Below are 23,425 nucleotides of genomic sequence, written 5' to 3'. Positions count from 1 at the left end.
GATTGTGCTAATGCCAAGATGCTAGAAGGAAAGCGCTGCCCTGATGGATGAATTACCATGGTAACACAAATGATGGGTGGGTGAAGCCAGGGTAAACTGGAGCTTATTGGTTTAGCTGACAATGGGTCGGTCAGGGTGGAAATTCTGGGAAACATTCGGGAAATGACTCTTTTGTGTGTGTGTGTGTTTGTGTGTTTTATGTTAAGCAAGTGCATTTGCTTGGCGGCAACAGTATGTGTCTGTATGTGTGTTTGTACATTCGTGCATTATAGTGTGTGACGACAAACGCAGAGTGGATTTCAGCCACTGTTTAGAAAAATGGCATCCTGAGTTTTCTAAGATGTGAAGACCACTCGGCTTGGCAGAGAGCCCCGGTTCTATTGCAAAGAAAATGTGCTTCAAGATTGTGCTCACATACATTGTATATATTCATATATAATACACTAATACTCAACCCAACGCTAAGTATGCTGAGAAAGCTTGTAATTCTACATGTCGGCTCAACTTATGAGGAAAGTTGCATGTGCCTTGGTGGATGTTTGTGTATGTGTGTGTAGGTGTGTGTGTTTGTGCTTGCATATTTTGCCATTTCCTAACTTTAAGAATCCTCACTGCCCCATTTAAAGAGTCGAATCATTACATGTTCTCTGTCTTTGGTAAAATTTAAGAGTCTTGTCCAAAAGTAAGTTTTGTCATGGTCTAAGAAAATTATTATCCTTCCACAACCTGGATCATATATATATTCCAGAGAACTTCAGGTACGTATTTCCCTTTTAAAATGGATATAAAAACATTTTGGAAGCCAACTCTTCAATTCTGATCTCAGGGGGAAAACAGACTTTGAAGACGGAGGCTGCAAGGCCAAAATAACACAGATGCTAGACTGTTTTTTGTCAATCACCCAGCTATTAACTGGCAGATATATAAAATGACCAGTTTCTTGGGCAAAATATTGCAACCTCAATCTGGTGAGTCAGATGAATAAATCATTCTTTGTTTAACAAAATAATCTTAACACCTGTTAGCACACTTCTGACTCCTTCCAAGCTAGCAAGTGGACCTTATTGTATTAAGATTATTTTGTCAAACTGTTTCCATGGTCAAAAAGAACTTTGAAGTTCAATCACTGTCAGGTTTTGTCTTGACTGAGAAATCTCTCTGTGTCCCCTCCAACATCTTTGGTTTAGCAAAAAAAAAAAAAAAAAATCTACAGTCTGACCCTTGGCCACACAAATTGACCTCCATTTGTTTCAAAATCCCAACACATCTATGACAGCTTTCTAAATTTGGCAGTGCAATCTCCAAAACCTGACTTCTAGATGAGAGTCTTCAACTCTGCCCCAAACGGATGTGTTATTGTCGTCTTTGGCCATTTGAAGGTAATAATTTCCACTTATCCCAGAGCTTCTAGCACATTCTGCAGTCATAAAGCTTTCATTGGTTATTTGGTTGGTTGGATCCTAGCTTATATTGCATAATAGAAAACATACATGGTCTTCTAGTCTTTGGTATTTGGGCTAGTGTGTCAGCTTATTGTCCCAGAGGAGACATCAGCAGTGAAAGTCTATGATTCAAAGGTTTTTCCTTTAGTTTGTCCCTCTCCCCCAGTGAGGTTTGTATGCGTTAAAGATGAGCTTACCCTTCAGCTTCTTTATGGATTTATGATGGATTTGAAAAAGGCGGTTTGGCTACAAACAAGTCGTCGCAGTGAGCAGCCCCTCTCTCAGTTTGTCACCCTCGACAAAAGCAAAACAGACAAACAAACAAAAAATGTAAAAAGTTTGGTTTTCCTCCTCGCTTCGACCGGACGAAACCTCGACCCGCGCCCTCAACCCCTCCATCCCTCCCCGAGTTAATCGCCCCATGTCTCCATCGCCCCTCCCCCACCCCAAGACGACCCTTCCCTGTTGCTTCCCTCCCCTCCCCCCTCCTCGACATCTATTATCACGCTTTGGTACAAGTGCTGGACGCTGAAGATTGGGCGCCGGGGCTACTTCCGTCGTCTGTCCATTTGTCCAGGCTCCGGCGGCGGGCGTTCATGAAGAAGTTGCTGACGGTGGTGAGTTCGAGGCCCAGCTGCTGCGAGATGGTGAGCTGCATCTCCTTGGACGGCCGCTTGTTCTCCTTGAAGATAGCCAGCAGGGTGCGCCGCTGCAGGTCGGTGAAGACCAGCCGCGACTTCTTCGGCGTGCTGTTTCGCTCCTTCGCCGTGTCCTGCTCCTTCCGTTTGCAAGCTGCAAGGAGGAGGGGAGGCAAGAAAGTCGGAGGAGAGAAGACAATGAGAGAGAAATGAGAGAGAAGGAAAGGAGGTGAGGTGGGGTGAAGGGAAGAAGAGACAGAAAATAAAAGTGTTAGCGTTGTTTGTATTATTATTATTTGAGTAACAGTTATATAGGAGGATTCAGCAGCATCTCTCATATGAAACACAAACAGGTCTTGTTGACAGAAGTTTATGCTCCTGTGCACATCTGCTGTCTGTTTACCTGCTGTCTTCCTGAGTCTTCTATTGTGCCATTACTAAACCACCAATACACTTCAGGCATTTCACAGATTAGAATTCAAAAGAATCATATGAGAAGTGAAAAACATTGTGAAATTTTGAGATGCAGAGTGAAGCTTAATGATGAACATTTAGTAACTCAGTGTGCTTTCACCCCAAACCTCCTTGGTTTGGATCAAACAAACAAATGGTGCATTTTCTTGTTTGGTTTAGGCAGTGAGATACAGCACTTATAATTGGATGCTGACCAAAACAACCCAGTTATATTCTTGGAGGATGTGGTGGAGCAGTTAAGTTGGGCAACTGCCCCCCTGGTGCACCCAAGGCCAAAAAAATACTGCAGTGCCCTCTATGTTGCCCACACAAAGGAGAAAACATGCCAAAGTTCTGTAATAATTATCTAGTTATGGGTAAATCAGGATGAAATGCCCCATAAAGGACCTTTATATGTGACAATCTGGAATTAAGTGCCCTCACGGTGCCCTTTCAGTGGAAGAAAATGTGATAGTGCCGTGTAAAGAACATGATATGCCCTTTAAATGAAGAGGTTGTAATGCTGTGTCCTATGATGCTGTGTAATGGGGTGAGCTGTAGGTTCTTGGTGCCCTTCCAGTGAAGAAAAAAAAATGGAAAAAGCGCAATTTAGTGTTCCCCTAAGTCTAACATACTGAAGTGCAGAATTGGGTGCCCTTTCAATGAAAAAAGGTGCCCTATAGGGTGCACTGTATGGGAGAAAACACTGTGAAGTGGGGGCCCATTGAATGTATCAGGTGCCCTTTATATTCTTTCACCCCTGCTCCTGAGACAGCCTGAGTCCACCACTGCTGCCCGTAACCGAGTGTGCTTTGCATGCTGGGGTGAGGATGAGCGGAATCAGCAGTTGCTAGCAGCTAGCCGGAACATTAATCAAGGTCCAACCTGGACTATAAACAAAGTTGCCTGCTTGATATTTGGGCAGACAGGACCTTCTTCCTGTGTTTCCTCTAGTGAACTTCCCCATATGACTTTTAGTGATGCATTTTGGATCACTTGAATTTTTTTCTGTGTGAAAAGAAACCGAACCAAGAAGACTGACTTCAAAAGATTTTTAGAAAATGCAAATAGTAAATTTGATTCAAGGCCAACGCCTGTCTTGAGCCCAGAACTCTATGGGTTCATCAGTTAGTCTTTAACCTTCACGCTGACGGATGCTTCACCTCTGCTGTCTGTATTTTCATTCCAGGCTCTGACAGGACAGGTGTGTCAGCTATATCACAATCTAATATTTCAGTCTTGATCTATCAAGCTCCTTCTTCTTCTTCTTCTTGAGCTCGACAGGATGAGGAGGAGAAGCTCTGTGATCTCAAAATAATCCGTTCCCTCACTGTTCATCTATCTCCAACCAATAACATCCGTATCCTGTCTCTAATCACAGAAAATCCCTTTCAGTGTAATAACATCTAAAACGTGTCTGTGTCTGTGTCTGTGTTTGGCAGCATATATGTTTGTGTACACCTGTGTCTCTCAGTCTGTCTCTACAGTACAGTACAGTATATAGTATACTGTAGTACAGTACTACAGTATGCTGTATTTCTTATTGTATTTCTCTCTTCTCACTTTTTAGACGTTGGATGCTTCAGAAGACACAATCGTACATGAGTCAAATTTGTGGCCTCACTGTGATGTTTCAACTGTGGTTTTAGTAAAACATGGTGAGGGATTATTACACTGTAGTTGCATTATAGTTGATTTTTTACTTCTTTTTTTAATTAGTGAGGCCATCATTGTAGCGCTTTTTGATGCCTTTGGCAAAAACAAGTAATTAAACAAATAATTCCAACTGACCTTGGAATCTTACTTAAATATACTATTATTAACTGTTTTACAATTTTCTTCCTTTGCACCCTGCACTCTGCCTATAAAATAGCCCACACGGCTGTCACTTCTTATTCTAAATTCAAACTGCCAGTCAAACGTGGGAAAAATTAAATTAATAAATCTGTAATAAGATGTCAGAATTTTAAAATTTACAGAGTATAACCACACCAGGCCATGTTAGTACTCCACAAGCAACGTCCATAAGTCTTTTTTACAACTGACATTTTAACTTGTCATAGTATGAAAAGCACAGGTGTTACTAATCACATTAACAATGGCTCTGCTCTATTCAAGTGTCCCAGTAAATCATGAGTGACAGTGAGCCAGCATGTGTAATACCAGGACCCTGAAAATGAAGCAGCTAAATGGAATTCAGCCATCATTCATTTTATTATTTATACCTGAGCTTTTCCTACTGTGACAAGTCAACATGACAGTGGAAAACGGCCTCTTCTACAGCGTAGTTTAGGATTACGCTGTTACGCGAGTTGCATTTAAATTAATTCAAACATCACATCTTTCAAACTTGATTTCAAACATGGCTATTATTATACAATTTATTACTTTAAATTGTTTAACAAAGTAGATAAAATAATCAACAGTATTTCATCCCTTTATTTATTTAGTACTACAGTAGGTCTATACAACATGTGATGTATGAAGTCTATCCAAAATGCTGAGTTATTCATGCTTTCTTGGACACTTTGATGATCCTGAGCTTGAAAAAAAAAATTGAACACACACACACACACACAAACCCACACAACGACAATAACAATAAGAATAACAGCCCCTCTAATGTGTCTGCTGTTGTATCTCAGTCAGTCGAGGGGGAGGAGGAGGAGGTCTGGGTGCGTTTGATTTGATTACCTCCCTGAATTAAGTATGCACGAGTCAGAGCCCGGCTGATCAATACGAATCAGGTTAAGGACTCAATTCAGTAACAAAACTATTATGTAAGGGGAAACTCGCTGTAAACACACACACACACACACACACACACACACACACACACAGTGAAATCCCTTCTCCTGTCTCCTCTCAGCTTCTTATCAGTGCTAAGCGACCTGACGACAGATGCAAATGTAAGATAGCAGCTTTTTGTTTCACTGCTGCTCTTTGTCTCATGAGAGCTGGTTTGGGAGTCTTTGAGTCTGATAGTTTATATTACACTGAGTGACTCCATGGCTATTACTATTCCATCAAATGGATTTGCGCATCATTTTTACACACATTTCAAAATCAAGTGTTACATGTTATGTTATATACTTGAAAATATTGGGATCTCCACTAGAATTTAAATAAAGTTCTGAAGGCTTGATGACCGCTTGTGTGCACAATATGAATTTTTAAAGCTAGATCTGATAAAAAACACTGTGGGGGTGGAAAAGTAAGAAATATACAAACATCTGCTGGCCATAAAGAGAGAGAGTCAAGTTAACTACGACTTCTTGGCCTGAATTTAAGGAGCTTCAGAATACAGTGTGTATACATGACGTGCTTTAAAATTTTCTTGTGTTTTTTTTTTCCAAGCAACTAGCCACTCTAATATGAATCCTTTCAAGGGTAAATGTCCCTTTTGTTTATAATGTAGGAAGTGGTTCTTTTGTTCTCTGGGTAAATTTGTGAAATTTTGTGGAGTGTCAGGGATCACGCCTGTGGTTGTAGTTACAGTTTGTCACTGAGAGGTGGCACTATTGATCTGTGAATATGGAGAACACTGAGACACAGAGAGAGAGAGAGATAGATAGAGAGAGAGAGCAAGACAAGTCTGTTTTGAATCATCTTAACTTCGAAATCGAAACACATCAAACATGACACATAAAATTACAAGAAATTGTAACAAAACTGAAATAATACTAGTCTAATAATAATAACAGCAGCAGAATCAGCCTCATCTTTTAAAATCACATATAAAACCTGCTTTATGATGCACCCAGTCTACATGTTACACCATTTATTTGAACCTCCTCATTAAACCTAATAAATAGATTTTATTTATTTATTATCGATTTATGATTTTACTATTTTCTTTTTCATCTCATGTTGTTCGCAATTTTATTTCAGAGCACTGGTTTGTAATTATTATTAAAGGATTTCAGGTCTAACTGTTCGACTCATGTTTGTAGTAGATGATACATGAGCCAAAAAATGTGTCAGTTTTGTTTTTGTTTATTTAACATCTAAACTAGAGACAAATCTTGGACTCTGGACCTGACTATTTACTGGATGGTCTGTGTGAGACTGTGTGTGAGCTGACGGGCTGACAGCTGAAGTGTGTTTAAATCCAACTGACGTGTTAATAACTGTTATTAACGGCTTCCCCATTGTTCTGTTTCTGTGTGCAGTGTTGATTCCATGTTCAGCTAAAATGTCAACTTCTTTTTTCTCTGAAAGCTGAATATTTCTTAAGTAACTGTGAACGAGCTGTTTAACATGACAGACAGACGGCTGTTCAGTTCAACTTTTATTTAAACAAGGACAAAAAACATCAAACTGAAACGTTGGTGGCATCTGTCCTGCTGAAGTGCCTCTGAGCACCATTCTGAAAACTAATACTGAAAGCCACAATACATGTAAAACTGCAGCTTTCTTCTGCCTCCACAGTGAGCTTTACCACCACTGTTACCAAAGTGCCTAAACACTCCATTAGGTACGCTTTTCCTGTGAAATTCAAGCTGTTTCGACACTAACTTGTCAAATGTGTTCCTTCAGTTATGATGACATGAGGAAAGCCTTCTCTTCAGCTTCATAATAATAAAATGATGAGGATAATAATGAAATAAAACAAAATAAAACTAAACTAAGATAATAAAACTATAAGCAAAGGCAAATGCAGACAACAGCAATGTTAAAACAAGAGCTGAATGGTAAAACCAGCATTCTTACAAAATAATGTTTTAATAATAATAATAATGTTTTTTAAATATAATAAAAATGATTTGGTGGTTTTTAGGTCAAAACACATCTAGGCATCTGGGTTCAAACTGGGCTTAATTTGATTGATAAACATATACATTTATACATATACATATATACACATTTACATATGAATATTGTTTCAATAGTATTTTAATGACTGATTTTCCAGGGTGTATTTTGGACCTGCTTCACATTGAAATATAATGACTGAAATGCTGTTGAAATAATGATTATGTGTAACTTATGGCTGCATACTGAACATCAATGCTTTTTGGTGGTAACTGACATGTATCTATTACACCAAGTGAACCAAAACTGTCAAGTCCTGAAAGTTGGTATTGAATATTTGGTCAGATTCATTTCCATATTTAGACAAAGTTCTTGTCCTGCTGCTTGTATTCAGACAATATTGTATCAGTATTGTATCAATATTGAAGTAAGGTATCAAAAAAGTATTATGGTCTGGTCTGATGTTTGTTCAGGGGGGGTTTTCTCGCCTCTTTTTCCTGCACAGCACAGTGAAAATATCATTTCTATCAACTGATCTGACATAAGAATAATCTCCTCAGCAACTTCAAATTGTCTCATTCACAGATCAGTTTATTCAACGGATTTTATTTTCTTTGTGTATAAATAATGTCACATCATTCAATTCAGACTCTAAAAACTGTTGTCACATTTACATAACGAGGTGCATGTCTGAAATACATACACACCTAAAAACAAACGGTAAATATGTGTTTAAAATAGGGCAACAAATATTGAATTAATGAAATCATATTTAAAATAGTGTAAATAGATTTAAATTGTACTCTCTCTCTCTCTCTCTCTCTCTCTCTCTCTCTCTCTCTCTGTATCTATCTCTCTCTACCCTGTTTTCTTGCTTACTGTAGCTCAATGAAAAGCAGCTCAGCAGCAGTTCACCCCAGACAAGGTTTTTTTTTTTTTTTAAGTGCAGACACATGTATGTGTAAAAGGGAAGCAATCAAATTGCCCACCCACACACACAAAGTCTGCCGTCAATGGAGAAAGCGCACGCTTGAGTGATTCAGTCAGGCTTTTTTTTTTTACTCTGGTCGAGGTTACAGTACAGTACAGGATCAAATACGCAATTATATTATTCAAAAGGGGTTTACCGGTTTGAGGAGGGGAGGAGGAGGGGCGAGAGTAAAGAGGTTGGTGAGAGTAAGGGGGGGGTGGGGTGTATTCTTTAAAGGTAAGGGTTGAATCAATAGGATCAATAAAGCAGGGTTCCTCTGTCTTTCATCAGCTCTCTCAGTCTCTATCGTAAACATCAGTGAGCTGCTAAATGCGTCTCCAACTGCAAACGAGATCAGCAGAAAATACGGAGAATCTTTTTTCACTCTGTGTGAGTCAGCTGTCGTGTTGCTCTGTCACAGTTTGCCTCCCTCATCTTTATTATTATACACATCATGGAAATTAAACCTACAATCACAGTCACCATAATTATTCCCCCCATCAGCACAGTCATCATTACATTATCATTATCTGTATAACCATTATTAGAATCTACATAAAAGCATCTTACTTATTTAAGATATTTAACATGATACTAATTATCGTCTCAATAATTAGTATCTTAATTTGGACTTTGAATTAAACCACAGTACTTTTTTGGTACTGACCAAAATGTGTCAAAATTGTTCCTGATTAAAATGATAATTTTGCCAGTTTTATACTCTTATTATTATATAACTATTATTACTATTATTGAGGCAAAGTTCTTGCTCAGATCATTGTGTTTAGATACTTAACATTGGAGAGCTTTATCTTATCTTTATAGAGATGCTGCACACAGCTTTAGAGTTGTTGGTAGGTGTATTTTTAAACTTTGGACAGACTCAGGCCAGCTGCTTGCAGTCTTTATGCTAAGCTAGGCTAACCCCATCCTGACTCCATCTCTGTACTTAACACACAGACATAAAATTTGAAATCGATCTTCTCACTCTCAGAAAGAAAACCAGCAAAGTTATCCCCCAAAATGCTGAACTATTTCTTTGACAACTTCATCAGCATCATTTTCTTTGTGCTCAAAGTCATCATCAGTGTAATCACTCACAACACAATAACTGCTGTTATCATCAGCTTCAAAATCATCCTCATCACATCACAGAAATTCTCATCACAGATAAGGTCACTCTCGTCATCATCTACCTCATTATCATCCCAGCTATCTGCCAGTCACAATCACTCTTTGTCACATGACAAGAATACATCCAGTCACTATTATTTGCTATTCTGCTCATACTAACAACTATTATAATAAAATAATAATAAATAATAATAATAAATTAACTTGTACTGCACTTTTCATTCATAGTGAAACTCAGTGTTTCAGTGTTACAGTATTAATAACATAGAATACACAACATAAAGAAAATAGTAATAAGAGTTAAGATGAAAAAAATTCAGTCCACCTCCTCAGCAGTGTTATTCTCATCACAATCAGTCTCTTGACAATCATCATCAAACATTATCGCCACAATTATTCACCCATCTATCACAGTAATGTCATCACTGTCATAATCACTGTTATCTCAACTGTAACTATGCTCATCATCATCACAATCATTCTCATCATAGTCATTGACGAGTTCATGTCATATGAGATGGATGGATCTAAGATTCCCATGTTTACAGCCTGTGAGTATTCATGTCAGCAAACAATTCAACACGGTTGTATGATTGCAGAATTGGTTGTGTGAGGGTTAAAAATACAGTGTATTGACAGTATAACACCATGTCTATTTAATTTGGGTTTAAACAACTGCCTTTTGCTGATGTGAGAGATCAGTGTTCATTTGCCTTTTCAGTCACATTTTATTGAACACCAAGTTGATATATTGGAGCTTTCAGATTTCACAGTCGTGATTATAACTTATATAGCCTATAGATGTGAACAGTAATTATAATAGTATACTGTATATTATATTAAGTCTGAAACTAGTAATTACGGTAACTCCAACATGACATAAGTGCAGAATTAGGCCATAAAGCAAAGTAGGGATTTCCTCCAAGGTGCATGGGGAAGGGAAAGAGTCTTAATAGGTTAAAACTGTAGCAACAGTAAAGCTGTTCTTTATACAAGTGTTGCTGTAATTTTGACCCATTCACAAAAGTAACAAAGGACTAGGTTGCACCAGCAATTTGAAAATTACTGCTTGTGCGTGATATCCGTTTTAATTTAGTGATGTGTGAATCTCCACTTAGTAAACATGTTATAACTATGCTAAGTTTGAACTTCAGAACAGCTTTTGCAACTGGCCGAGGACCTTTTTAAAATGCTGTAAACATGTGGACAAACCAGGCTACATCACAGATGAAATGATCTTTTTCCCGTTAGAAACAGAAATAACCACATACCCACCTAACCACACACAAGACGCACATTTAAAACACACAATCAGCTGTTCACCACCACTACCGACCAAGAGGTCAAGTCTTCCAATATGGCAGCTGAGAGGCATTATTCCAGCTTGAAGCCTTTTCTCTGTTCACTTGTATGGAGGCTTGAGTCAAGTGCTGAGCCTCAAGAGCTGCTAACACTCAGAAAACACATCAATGCATTTTACACGGGTTTAAATAGTCAAGGGCTGCTACACATCAATAGAAACATCAAGGTGATGTTTTATTGAAGCAGCCATTTGAAGTGAATAAAGATACACAGAGAACTAAGAGCAGAGAGGATTGAGGATGGGGAGAGAAGGTGGAAATGGAGTGGAAAAGATAGATAGTAGAAGAGAAAAGGAAGCAGAAAAAGAGAAGGGATGATGAGAAGCGTTTAGATAACAAGAAAGAAGGATGAGAAATAGAGGAAGAAAGGAGGAGGGTGATGCAGAGAGAAAATGGAGAGAAGTGGAGGAAACAAAGGGGAGAAAATATCAATACAGAAGATGATGGAGGGGATGAGGGAGAGAATACAGCCAGGGAGGGATAGAAAGGGACGAACAGAGAAACATGGAGGGAAGAGAACTCCCACAATGTAACATTTCAAAGTTTAGCTAAAGCCTACTTAAATGTAGTTGTTTGATAAGTCAAACTGTTGTGTGGACTCCATCCCTGTCACATCCCCTGAGCCTGTTTGCAACAAAAGTTGCAAATATATTTTCTGTCAATAAATCAATTGACTAATTCTTTTGCTGCAGTTGTAATGCAACACTTCAAAAATCCCTGTCAACACATAACTAGTTGATAGTTCACTTGACCTCTCCTTAGATAAAATAGATTTTTCATGTGGTGTCCCTCAGGGTTGTATCTTAGGCACACTTCTTTTCAGCCTGTATATGTTACCACTCAGCTATAAGAAAGCACATCAGTTTCTATAGCTATGCAGATGATACCCTGCTGTATATCTCTGTATGTCCAGATTGTCCTGTCGACAACTTTTTGGCATCCTTCATTTGTGATATAATATATTGATGAGTCAGAACTTACAGCTGAATCAAAATAAAACTGAGATTTTAGTTATTAGCAAAGGCGGCGAAAGAGAAACTATCAGCTCACCAACCTATTGGATTCTTTAATTATCCACTTTTATGTACAGCAGTTTATGCTGCATTAAATGCATGAATTGTGATATACTGTAGAAATAATGAGTATTATTAAGAGTTTAAGTTTAAAGAAAGGAAATGAGTGAGCCAGTGAGCTTCATTTGATTTAATTTTACAAACAGAGCAGCACATCCTCATAATTAAACAATAGTATATGTCTAAAATTCAGCTGGCAAAAAATGACCTATAGTTACGTTTATGCTATCTAGCCATCGTAGTAAGAACGACCATAGGATTATTAAACATAAATGTTACCATCTGATGTACTTTACCAGAGTTAGTTTACAGCTAATTTTCATCTGCAGTCCCTTGGCAGGTCACAATTAAAACATTTAACAGTAACAATAACAGAACAAAAGGCCACTTAAAGCAGAAATACCAAATAAATATCGTAACATTGTTTTTTAAAAACAATGTTATTTGGGTCTGCCTTTCAGTGGTCACAGTGAGAAAGTGTAAAACAATTACAATTTGTGACCAATACTAAGAACTAATATCAGTACAATCCTTATTAATATCAGCACAACTCACTACTAGTGTGATTATCACAACTATGAACAGTAAAATCTGTATTGATGATAGTGTATTTCTAATAAAGAGCTAGTTCAATAGAAATATTCATACCAGCATCAAGACAGAATACCTACAAATGATCATGTTCATTATTCTCCAGTAGTCGTTGTTAGAAACTACAACTCCACATTCTTCAGTGGGAATAATACAGATATTTATACTGATTATAATTATTCTTTAGAGGTATCATCATGAGGCTATTAGTAGTAATTCTAAGTCTAAAAATACATACTGTTGTGAAATCATGTGAACCCTCTCTAGACAGGCAGAGTGAACCACATGACAAACTGTTCAGTAAGATGATGCTGTAGAGTTTTTAGTAATATGTGTTAATGTACAAACGTGATTTTGAATGAGGTTTTCTTACTTCTGGAACAGAAACTGGAGGTTCTGGTTTCAATTGAGGAGCAACTCACAAAAGTATGACAGAATTATGTGACAGCTCAGAAACCCCCCCCCCCCCCCAAAACATTATGTTAAATATGTAAGACAATTGTGACTATAAGGTTATCCTCAATTCTGTTTTTGAATAAAGAGTGTTTACAGATGGGAAACACTAAATGAAATGAGACAGGCACACACACACACACACACATTGAAAGAGGTAGAGCATGGGCGATTGAGATGAAGAGCTAGAGACTGAGAAGTAAAGACAAACTGCCACAGACAGATTAAAAAAGAGAGGTATGAGTTTGGGAGTCAATATAGCTGAATATAAAGCCATAAGATGATACTGCAGTCTGTCAGGACTCTACAGGCTTCATTCTGTAAGAAAAAAGGATTTATAGCACAAAGGGCCACCATCAACTAGAGAGCTCTATCTCTCTCTGCATCTACCATCTCTTATGTCTCTCTGTCTCAGACATTTTGTATTTTACTGCCGCTTCTTTCTTTTGTCTTTCATCACTATTTCCTCAATCATCTTCTTTTCCTCTCGCTCTTCCTTCATCTCTCTTCTCTATCATTTTTTTCTTTTCCGGCTTGTCTTTTGTTCTTCTCTGTCTCATCCGTCACCTTTTGTCTCCTTCCTCGTTTTCTCTTTCATCATCTGTCTTTTGTTTCCATTATGTCTTTACAGTAACTCTCTGCTCCATTGTCTTTCCTTTCCTCTCTTCCTCCCTCACTCTTTCTTCTCCTCCATCTTTCTTCGTTCTTCCTGTCTCCTTGCCTCTCCTTTCTCTCCATCTCTCTGCCCCTCCTACCTTTCTTACTCTCTCTTCCCTCCCTCTTTCCTCCTTGCCTGTATCTTTTTTTATTGCACCATTACCACTTAAGCCTTGGTATCCATTACACAGAGGGCATATAAGTGCAGTGTAAGTAGTAAAGTCGCCCTTCAACATACACTTCACTGCTTGTGTGTGGCGCCACATTTGGGTGCTTCGACACTCCGTCATGAGCCGGCAGGGCTGAGCGATGCTTTGATTAAATCATTAATCAGCTGTGACATCGTTACATTGTTAATGTTCAGTACGTGATGTCGGCGTGATGTCACAAGTGACTCTTTTTTCCCAAAATAATCACAACTGTTAAATGTAATCTAATTCTGCCTTCCGTCTCTGGTTCTGAACAGGGCAGGTCCAATTTCAATTTGCATCCAGATACTCTGATGCAGCTACCATTATGGGCTCACTCACTGACTGACTAACTGTTGCTGGTGACTGATCACTGCAAGTCTCCACAGCTTCTGCCTGAGTCTTTTTTATGTTTTATTACTGTAAAAACAGTACGTCAAATGGACAGGATGTGTTAGTGGTTAACTTGCTTTGCAACAGTCTTGGTATAAAAGTTATTGTGCGCTTATTTAACAAGCATCCCAGCTGTTGTGAACTTTATATCACTCTATTAAACCAAAAGGCCAAAACCTGTCCTGCAACATTAATACCATGTATCTACAATGATGTAGCCAGGTGAGTAACTTCTATGTTATCAGAACTTAGAGGAATGTCGGCCAAAATGCAGAAAACACAGTTGGGAAAAACTGAATATTTCTCGTGGTACAGCAGTTGGAATATTGTAGTATATTACAGTCTGCAGACTTCAGCTCAGCATGGCAGCCTGGCAAACACACTTGATGCATAATATCTCAGCACTTAAACTCACACACACACACAGATGTATGTAGAGACACACAGCATTTTAGCACGTAGCAATCAGCACTTGTGCTTGTGCATGCATGTGTGTGTGTGTGTGTGTATGAGTGTGAGTGTGAGTGTGGTTGTGCTTAATGCACCATGATGCTGTCCTCTTTCCGTTTTGATAACCGGAAATGGAACAGACAAAAGACTCTCTCTCTCTCTCTCTCTCTCTCTCTCTCTCTCTCTCTCTCTCTCTCTCTCTCTCTCTCTCTCTCTCTCTGTCTCTCTCTCTCTCTCTTTCTCACACACACACACACACACACAAACATACAGTAGTAACCGAGAGCATGAATGAAACTATAAGAATAGTTATATTCTGATTTCTCCCAATCTTTGGAGTATATGTGTATCAGCTGAGAAACAAGGGAGCAACTAAAACCTAATGACAAACTCCTGTCATCTCTATTTCCAGAGACCAAAATTAGACCTTCAGTCTATGTACATTGTCAACATTGTCAACATTGTCGACATTGTCAATAGTCCAAAACTCAACAGACATTCAAAGATACATATGAATCCTAGAAAAGCAGCAAATCTGCATCTGAGTAGCTTTGACCTGCAAGAATGACTTGAACGATTGATGATTAATTTTCAAAATTAATTAACGTTTTGTCAGTTGGTTAATCAATTAATCAACTAATAGTTTCTGCACTATTCAGAAATTAAATGTACTGAATGCAGATGGAGGAAACGTGATTCTACATCCATTAAAACAGGCACCAGCATCTTAAATGTACCTTAAAGGATAAACTTGGTGATATTTTGTTTTTTGTCATTGTCAAAAAATCCCATGAAAAGACCAACAATGAACTGATCCTAATAAGCATTGTGTGTGTGTATCAAAGCCTTGACTCAATTCAACATGCACCGTCCTGCTGCCAAAAATACTCACAAGAGCACTAAATGTGTATTAATCTGCTTCTTAAAGTAGTCCCCAACAAATTCACATTCAATTTACTCCTGTTTCCTGTAACGTTTCCTAAAAACTACACTACCCAACTGTTTAAGGAATTACTGAGCTTTAAAAAAAGATATTATACATTTGTGACCCATTTTTTAAAATATTTGATCAATATTAAAAGGAGCCAATGAGCTTGAGAGGCACAGACAGGGTAGGGAAGTCAGAAAGTGATGAGTGACGGACCAACACATTGTTGGTTTAGATAGAAAAAAAAAACCTCATCCTGTGAAATTTAGCTATTAAACCCCGTAATCATTAATGTAACAACACAGTGAGGATCAGGAGCAACATTTAACCCTTTACTGTTGTCCACATTCAACCTAAGCATTAAAATACAGGTGTTGTTTTAGTATAAAATGAAAGATTTGTGTTTTCTAGTGATATTTAGTTGAGTACATGACACACTGCACTATATCACATACACAGAGAGAACGGATAAATCGGTTTTTATGAGTGAATGTAGCGAGGAACAAAGAGGGACAGAGAGAGCCAGTATTCAGAGGATGCAATCACTGAATCACTGTGTGTGTGCGTGTGCAGAAAGATGCTTTATCAGTGTATAATCTGTATGTCCACACAGTATGTGGTGACATCACCGGACAAAGGTCTCTCTGCCCACTTACACACACACACACACACACACACACACACACACACACACACACACACACTGTAATGTATCTCCACTTGTTTACCAGGAGAAAGGAGCTGACCAATCACAGGCGCTGGTGGCTCAGTGATGTCATTGAGCTGATGAGGAAATGGCCTCAGAGGAGTTTGATGTCATCCACCCCTCTCTTTCTCGCTCTCTGTCTTCTTCTCTCGTGTTTCATTTTGTCTCATTCAGTTGTGTTTTACTTTAGTTTTCATCTGTTGCTCATCAGCTGAGAGGCTTATAAACAAACTTTATATTATTACAAAAACAAATTTTTTTTAATTTTTCCTGCTCAGATATTTTCATTTTAAGGGTTTTTAAAAGCTTTAAGATTTAGGATTTCAGAACACAACTGCTAAAATGACAGAAAATTAAGAAAAAAATCAAGATAATTTTGTGCAGCAAATGTTTTTTCTTTTTTTATTCCTTTCATCATCTCGTGAAATTATTTTTAAATGTGAAATACAATAATAATTGTAGTAAAACATTATTTTTATAACTCATTTAATAAATAAGAATAAAGAAAGTAAATAATGCACACAAGAACACTGTTGCAATACAATACAGGATTGAATCACTGGATTTCCAGCAAAAGGTAGTGTGCATGTCATGAGTATCACCTCTGCTCCACTGTGGGACACTGCCAGGGCTAAACATAGTTGCACTAGGTAACAAATAGGCCTTTTATTTTGATGTGTTAGTAAAAAGCACAGGTGTAAATAATTAATTAACTGTCACACTGTTGTGGTTTACTGGGACATTTGAATAGAACGGATCGTTCATTTTATTAATAACACCTGTGCTTGTCTCAAGCTGTGTCCCAAATCCATTCTACACATCTTCACACGGTAAGGTTACAAAATAAAATAAAATCAAAACTGTTATTATGCATACTAAAATATATTGTATAAAAAAATGTATATGGTTAGTATGCAGTATGGCTTTGGGTCACAGATTAAATGTCTGCTATATGCCTGTAGGGAGTGATTTCGGACACAGCTACTGACACCGTGGCAACATTATCTTTCCTGTTTGCATTCCACAAAGCATGATGTGCCAAATTCAGAATATCCCAAATATAAATAAGACAAGAAAATAATTTAAGAAACATGTCTCATCAACATGTTTCACATTTCCATGGAACACTGACTCTGTACGTGTACTGAACCACTGACATGTCACGTAATGGCATTTCTAAGTAGCCTAGTATATTCTGAATATAACCATATATGGCATTCTTGGCTAAGACATGTAGTGACATAAGCCGGTTAAAAACGGGAGTGAAAATAATGAAAAGTTTGATTTTAAAAGCCATCGTCTCTGGATAGAAAGTTTGAAAAGCTTCAGGGAAAACAGTCAGTAACCTTTAACCTGCTGAATGTTGACAGTGTGGATAAGTCAGAGGGAAGCTCTGTTTCACACACACACAAAGACTAATAGATGATGAGTTAACCAGCCTCTCAGTACTCTTTCTTATCAGCAGTGTTTTTTGGCGGCATGAAGCCATCGCCGCTCTGTCTCCCAGCACACACAGCTCCAGCAGAGAACAAACACGGGCAGAGAGATAATATTCTCCAATCAATAGATTGTATTGTAATCGGTGATTGATCAGAAGAAGGTTGGGCAGCTATAAACGGACATCCTGGCAAACTGCTCGCCGCTGTGCTTGTCTCCAAACGATCAGCGGCAGGCGATACAAGTTGATCAGGTTTCCTGCTCTGAGAGATGAAAAGCAGTTCAGAGATGAAAGACGCTGAAGGCGCTAAATAAAGAGGAGAGGGGGTGTCTACATACTTTTGGCCATGTTTATAGTCATGCTTATAGTTTATTATTTGGTTTGACTTTTTGTTTTTTTAGGTACAGCTTATTACGTCTTCCATTCTTACAATACATAACACATTTGGTGCCAAATGTAACAGCCAAAATAAATTACAATATTCCTTATAAACATGCCATTCTAATTATATGTTTTTATATTTATTCAATAAATTATTGTTAATTAAATTGATTTATTTCTGTTTTATTCCCTGTAATTCTTTGTTTCTGTCTTTATCGTTTTTCTGCGACGTGTTTCTGCCCACTCTCTCCTGGTAAACCTGTCTCCATTAAAGGCTGTAATATCTACAATTGGATCCCATCCATCCAATATGAAACATAATCCAATAACAGACAGATTCAGCTAAATGAATCCAGTTATGTGGCCCAATCAAATAGAGGAGGATTCCCCTCAAACCCATCTGTCTGATACACATCAAACTGGAGCTGCTTTTAATGCTTTTACCACCAAACCTGCAGGAGGTGAGCATGGCGGAAAAATAAAAACAATCTGACCCTCAAAATCTGCTCCGTTGTCTTGGTGATTTCAGGTTTGGTTTTGACTTATCAGCACAAACAGTGCAAATGATAAGACAAAAGGTCAGCTAAAGAAATACAAACTCTGTAGGTGAGATAACAAAACCCACACACCATCCCAAAACTAAAAGAAAAAGTATCCATGCCAGTACCAACCTGGAGAAGGAATATAAATAACATCCAAATTCAACATAGGATGAAATTTTACTTTATAATTAAACTATAAGTAAGTAAACTAAGTAAAATTATACGTAGACTGTAAAGCATGAGAGAAACACATTCATTCAGCTCCATATGAGCAAGGTAGCACATAACTGCAAAGTTCTGTGTAAAGGCTCGATTACACCACTATTAAAAACAGAGAAATTCTGCAGTCAAATCAATGCATTTCAGTGGAATCACAGCGATCAATGGATCTGAGTAAATGAGCACAAATCTTTCATGTGGAGTTCAATATTGGTGAACTTTAACGTGAATTTGAAGATTAAAAAACAGGAAGCTATCAAATTAGCTTGGCACCATTCAATTTTATAACTACAGTATGCTCTGCAGGACTATAAACTGCTCCACAAAAGAAGAATGATTTGCAGACAGTTATGAGACAGGAGACGATACGACAAATGCATCTCAAATAGCTGCCACCTAACTTGGAGAACTATTGCGACTCACTAGCTTGTTCCTGGCTGCATAGCATGTTAGCAGTTAGCTCGCCAGCTACAGTAGTTCATCAACTAGCCCCATCACCAAGCTCCTAGCACCACCTACTTTACAAAGACACACTGATGAACTTGTGTGCACTGTGCTGCACGCACTGCAACACAAGCAAACAGACAAAACACAAGCAAATGAAGGCAACATCAAGTCAGTTTCAGCGTGGGAGGCTTACTTTTGAAACGCAATAGGTTACAGATTACTAGTTACCCTTTTAAAAAATTAATAAGTAATATAACTTAATTACTTTGTCAAAGTAATGTCATTTATTATATTTGATTACTTTGTTTTAAACTGAGCAATAAAGCTGAAAAGTCCTATAAACATCAATTTGAAGCAGGCAGAGTAAACCTGACAACAGACCTCAACATTGATTACTGTCAAACTTTTGTTAAAAGTTCTTCAATATAACTTGAATTAAGATTGGAATATTTTGATTTTAAAGCACAACCACCGAAACAAATCACTCGTATGCAGATCACAAACAACAAACTGTGACTCAGACAAGAGACGTAGCAAATTCAAACAAAGAACCAATCAAGAACAACCCTCACAATTTGAGCTCATACTGCCAAATAAATGGAGCCTGTCTAGACATACAGACAGCTCCTTGTAAGCCATCCTACCCTTGATGGTGTTGCACTCAAATTTGTCCCAACAGCTTTGCTGACCTGCGTTGTCCGGACATATGCCAAAAGAAGACATTCCTGCACAGCGAAAAGATGCAAAGCAACAGAATGAATGTTATATTCTACATATAAGCTTTTTACAGAAAATAATGTATCCAGATGTAACCCCTTTGTAATCACCAACATTTTGATTAAAACTGTAATTTAATTACATATTTATTCTCAGTAACTGTAACAGATTTGACAATATATGTGCAACTTTTAGAAAAAATTCTGCAAAGAAATGAAACAGATACAGTATATTTCATTCATAAATGTAACACATATGCAACATAAAAAAACACACTGCAAGCACAAACAACACAATTACCAGGAATTATTAATATTGGATGCTAACGTTCAGTGCCAGTGCAGGAGGTGGTGGGTTAGAGTTGGTAGCAGATGAGTGTGCAGCATGTCCAGCTTTCATGCAGAGAACAAGAGTTTGCAATCTCATCACTGTAACTGTAACTCGCTCTAACTGTAACCACAATCTAACCACATTAAGACGATTACTGCTGCAGAGTCTCACTAACACCAGCAGAGTGGATCACTTCACTCCACTTCTTAAATCTTCACACTGGCTTCTTCTTCTGTTGGTTTATAAAGCACTGAATGGTTTCTGATCTGCTACTACGTTACGGACCATCCAGACCTCTCATGTCCTCTCAGACAGGTCTGCTTTCTGTCCGCGCAGTCAAAACTAAACATGGACAAACAGCAGTTTTTATGCTCCACATATCTCCACATAGCTCCTAGAAAACTGCAGGTCTGTTCAAGGCCTTTTATTACACTCAATTTGGGACAATTCATTCATATCTTGCATTGCACTGTCGCCAATATCAACGTTCTCTTTTTGGTGGTAGGGTTGAATTATAGGACAGTTTGCATCCTTTAGCCGTATTACATATTACTATTGTTATTATTATCATGAGCCATCGAGATGCAGCTTGTCTCTCTCTCTCTCTCTGTTTTACACTGTCAGCTCTCCCTCCCCCCTTCTCTCTCTCTCTCTCTCTCTCTCTGTCTACACCCCCTCCCCCATCTCTTCCAGGAACTGGTCTGGATCAGGTTCCTGCAGATCAATGGAGATCTGGGTCCGCACCGTTTACGTTATCGTTGCCAGTATTAATGCTCTTTTAATCTGCTCGGGATTACAGCCATCGATCCACATCATCCATCCGCACGCACAGCCGAGCCCAAACTGCTGCTTCACACACACACACACACACACACACACACACACACACACACTCACACACATTTTTTGTAAAAAGACATACTGACTCCCAGACAGAGAAAGAAAAACCAAAAATAACAGGAAACAACAACATGAGCAGAGACAGGAGCAGAACAACAAACAGAATATACGTCCACTTCCTTGTTTGTGTTTGGACTCGGTATCTGACCATCAGAGTATTGATCGGTTATAGATACACATCAGCACATTTACATACAGAGAACTGAAGGCTGAAGCGGCAAACAGAGAAACACAGACTGGACGGAAGTACGAAAGATTCAAATGTGGTTTGGTGTGTCATTATTTTGATTCTCCTAATAATAATTTGTTTTCTTTTTTATTTAATGGTTTTATTAATAAAATTTTAATTATAATAATTAAGTTAAATATATGTATTAATTTATGTATTTATATTTTTTATATGTATTCATTTATTTCCATTGTATAAAGACATTGTTTGATTTTTCAATAAATAATAATTGTTATGAGTGTTAATATAAATATAGTTGTATTATTTATTTTAATAATAATTAATAACAGGCAATCAGTTAATGTATTACATATATCAAAAGCTCTAATTAAATTTTATTGTTGTTTTATTGTTTTATGTTTCAACTAATAATATTAATAATAATAATAACAGCAATAATAGTTATAATGATCATAATAATTCAAGTCTAATACAGAGATCAAATTATTTATTTGTTTGTTTGTCATCCTCACAGGTAAATACATGATGTTTGTCAGACACGAGGTCAAACCAGACCTTGTGTTTATTTTCCTTTTTTTAAACACTGTCTTTCACCATAAACCCTGCCTGGGGACTGACGGGTCCGTCCCGCCTGTCGTCGTTCATTACGCCCCCGGACAGAGTTATTTCAGCCGCGCTGTGACACCAATACTAATGAACCTGGAGGAGGAAGGGTAGACAAGAGGAAGGAAACAAGACAGCAAAGACAGAAGGAGAATGCAAAGGAAAAATACATTTTAAAAAAACTGAGAAAATAAACAAATAGCGACAGAGAAGTATTCCCTGCTCGATGGGGATTGGGGAGGGATTGAGGGCTCTGTCTATTTAAAGTCGCTGTTATGTGCCTCATATAAACTTCAGTAAATCAATTACAATAAATCAATGTTTGAGACATATCGTGAACAAATAATCATCCTCTGTTCTACAAGTCCCTACATCCTGCATGACCAAAACAAGGTCTCAGATCCCTCCTCTGTTCTGGGTCAGGTCTGACCTAATTTGCTACTAGTCTACAATATTGATTGAACACTCTGCTACCATGTTGAAATACATACTGGTACCATATTTTATCTTTCACAGGATAAGCCCCTTAACATGGGTCATGTTGTTTTCAAGAGGGGTCCTGGTGAAACAATGCATTTTCACAAAACTATCCCATTCTGTACTCTGCACGGACAAAAACAAAGAGAAAACGATGGAATAATACCAAAATTATGATAATAATAATGTAAAAAGCACAGCACTGCAGGCTAACTAAAGTGCATGTGAACCGACCACTATAACTTTGGAATGGAAGGTGATTTAATATTGTACTTCCATGAAAAGATTTTTACCAAAAGAATGGCAAAAATATCCTTGTTTTAGTCCCTACTGGATCCTACATTTCCCATAATGCCACTCAATTGTGTCTTTCATTAGACCTTCTCTGCCTGGTAAACACCTGTCTTTCAAACTCCATATCCCCAGTTAAAAAGTTAAAAATTTCCAAGCTCAAAATGAGATAAATCTAATGACATCACTGTTACACAGGGTTAAGAGCTGGCAGTTTTGGTATTAATCAGCTTCACCAAACTGACCAAGTTTAAGTGGAATTTCAGCAATCTGATACGTTCTGGCATGAACACATGTGAGCCAGCTCGGCCCAGTTTGAAGGATAAGGCAGGTGTTATTTTTTCCTCTTGTCAACAAATCTAACAGTGTGTTAGTCCATCTTTAAATACACTTCCCTATCCTGCCAATGGCACTCAGCTCCAATTGGTTCCTACTGAGGACATACATCTTTAACAATGGCTACCAAATATCTATTTTAGATACATTTTTAATTTTTAATAAAAGGCTCAGTAATTTCTTAAAACAGCTGGTCACTGTAGATTTCAGAAAAACTTAAACAAATAAGACGTGCATTTTTTGGGCACTATTTTCAGTGGCGGACTAACACACAATTGATTTATATGATAATGCATTACATTATAAAGCAAATAGGGGGCGCTGTTCTTCCACAATGAACTGAGCATTGAGACTTTCTGTTG

General features: G+C 37.9%; 1 protein-coding gene across 1 annotated transcript in view; it reads right to left on the bottom strand.

Moving 5' to 3' along the window:
* Positions 1-1,944: 1,944 nt before the first annotated feature.
* onecut2 (one cut homeobox 2) overlaps positions 1,945-23,425 on the bottom strand; it is a 33,248-nt gene continuing 11,767 nt past the window's right edge. Inside the window, exon 2 of the mRNA XM_042395606.1 lies at positions 1,945-2,234. Coding sequence (XP_042251540.1) covers positions 1,945-2,234 — 290 coding nt within the window. The remainder of the gene's footprint in view (positions 2,235-23,425) is intronic.

This window comes from Thunnus maccoyii, chromosome 19, assembly GCF_910596095.1.
Source record: "Thunnus maccoyii chromosome 19, fThuMac1.1, whole genome shotgun sequence".
Taxonomy (NCBI): Eukaryota; Metazoa; Chordata; class Actinopteri; order Scombriformes; family Scombridae; genus Thunnus; species Thunnus maccoyii.
Note: the sequence above shows the minus strand (reverse complement) of the source record. Positions and strands in the feature narration are given on the sequence as shown.